This window comes from Merops nubicus, unplaced genomic scaffold (assembly GCF_000691845.1).
Source record: "Merops nubicus isolate BGI_N331 unplaced genomic scaffold, ASM69184v1 scaffold37703, whole genome shotgun sequence".
Classification (NCBI taxonomy): Eukaryota; Metazoa; Chordata; class Aves; order Coraciiformes; family Meropidae; genus Merops; species Merops nubicus.
Window position 1 is genome coordinate 1677 of NW_008601619.1, and position 312 is coordinate 1988.

The 312-nt window shown below is 70.8% G+C and overlaps 1 protein-coding gene across 1 annotated transcript in view; it reads right to left on the minus strand.

Moving 5' to 3' along the window:
* BAG4 (BCL2-associated athanogene 4) overlaps positions 1-225 on the minus strand; it is a gene marked incomplete at its 5' end in the record, with an annotated part of 1545 nt that extends 1320 nt beyond the window's left edge. The window contains one exon of the mRNA XM_008938048.1: positions 28-225. Within this exon, the coding sequence (XP_008936296.1) occupies positions 28-225 (198 nt within the window). The remainder of the gene's footprint in view (positions 1-27) is intronic.
* Between the last annotated feature and the right edge of the window lie 87 nt (positions 226-312).

Consider the following 312-nt stretch of genomic DNA (forward strand, 5'->3'; position numbering starts at 1 on the left):
AGGCCGTGCAGCAGCCCCGCTGCCAGCCCAGGCCGGGTGTGATTCGGGGATGAAGTTGTTCCCCTGCACCGGGGCAGCGGGCCACGAGTAACGGGGCTGCACCCCGTACCCGGTGTGGGGACCCCACGTGTCCTCGGGGGCTCGGGGCTGTGCCAGAGGCCCCTGCGCCGTGACCCCCGGGCTGCCGTCTCCGTACGGGTACTGCGGGATGGGCACTGCCGGGGTCTGCGGGGAGAGAGAGGAACAGGGGAGGGAGGAACAGAGGAGAGGAGGAACAGAGGAGAGAGGATCAGCATCACCCCGGAGCCCCCC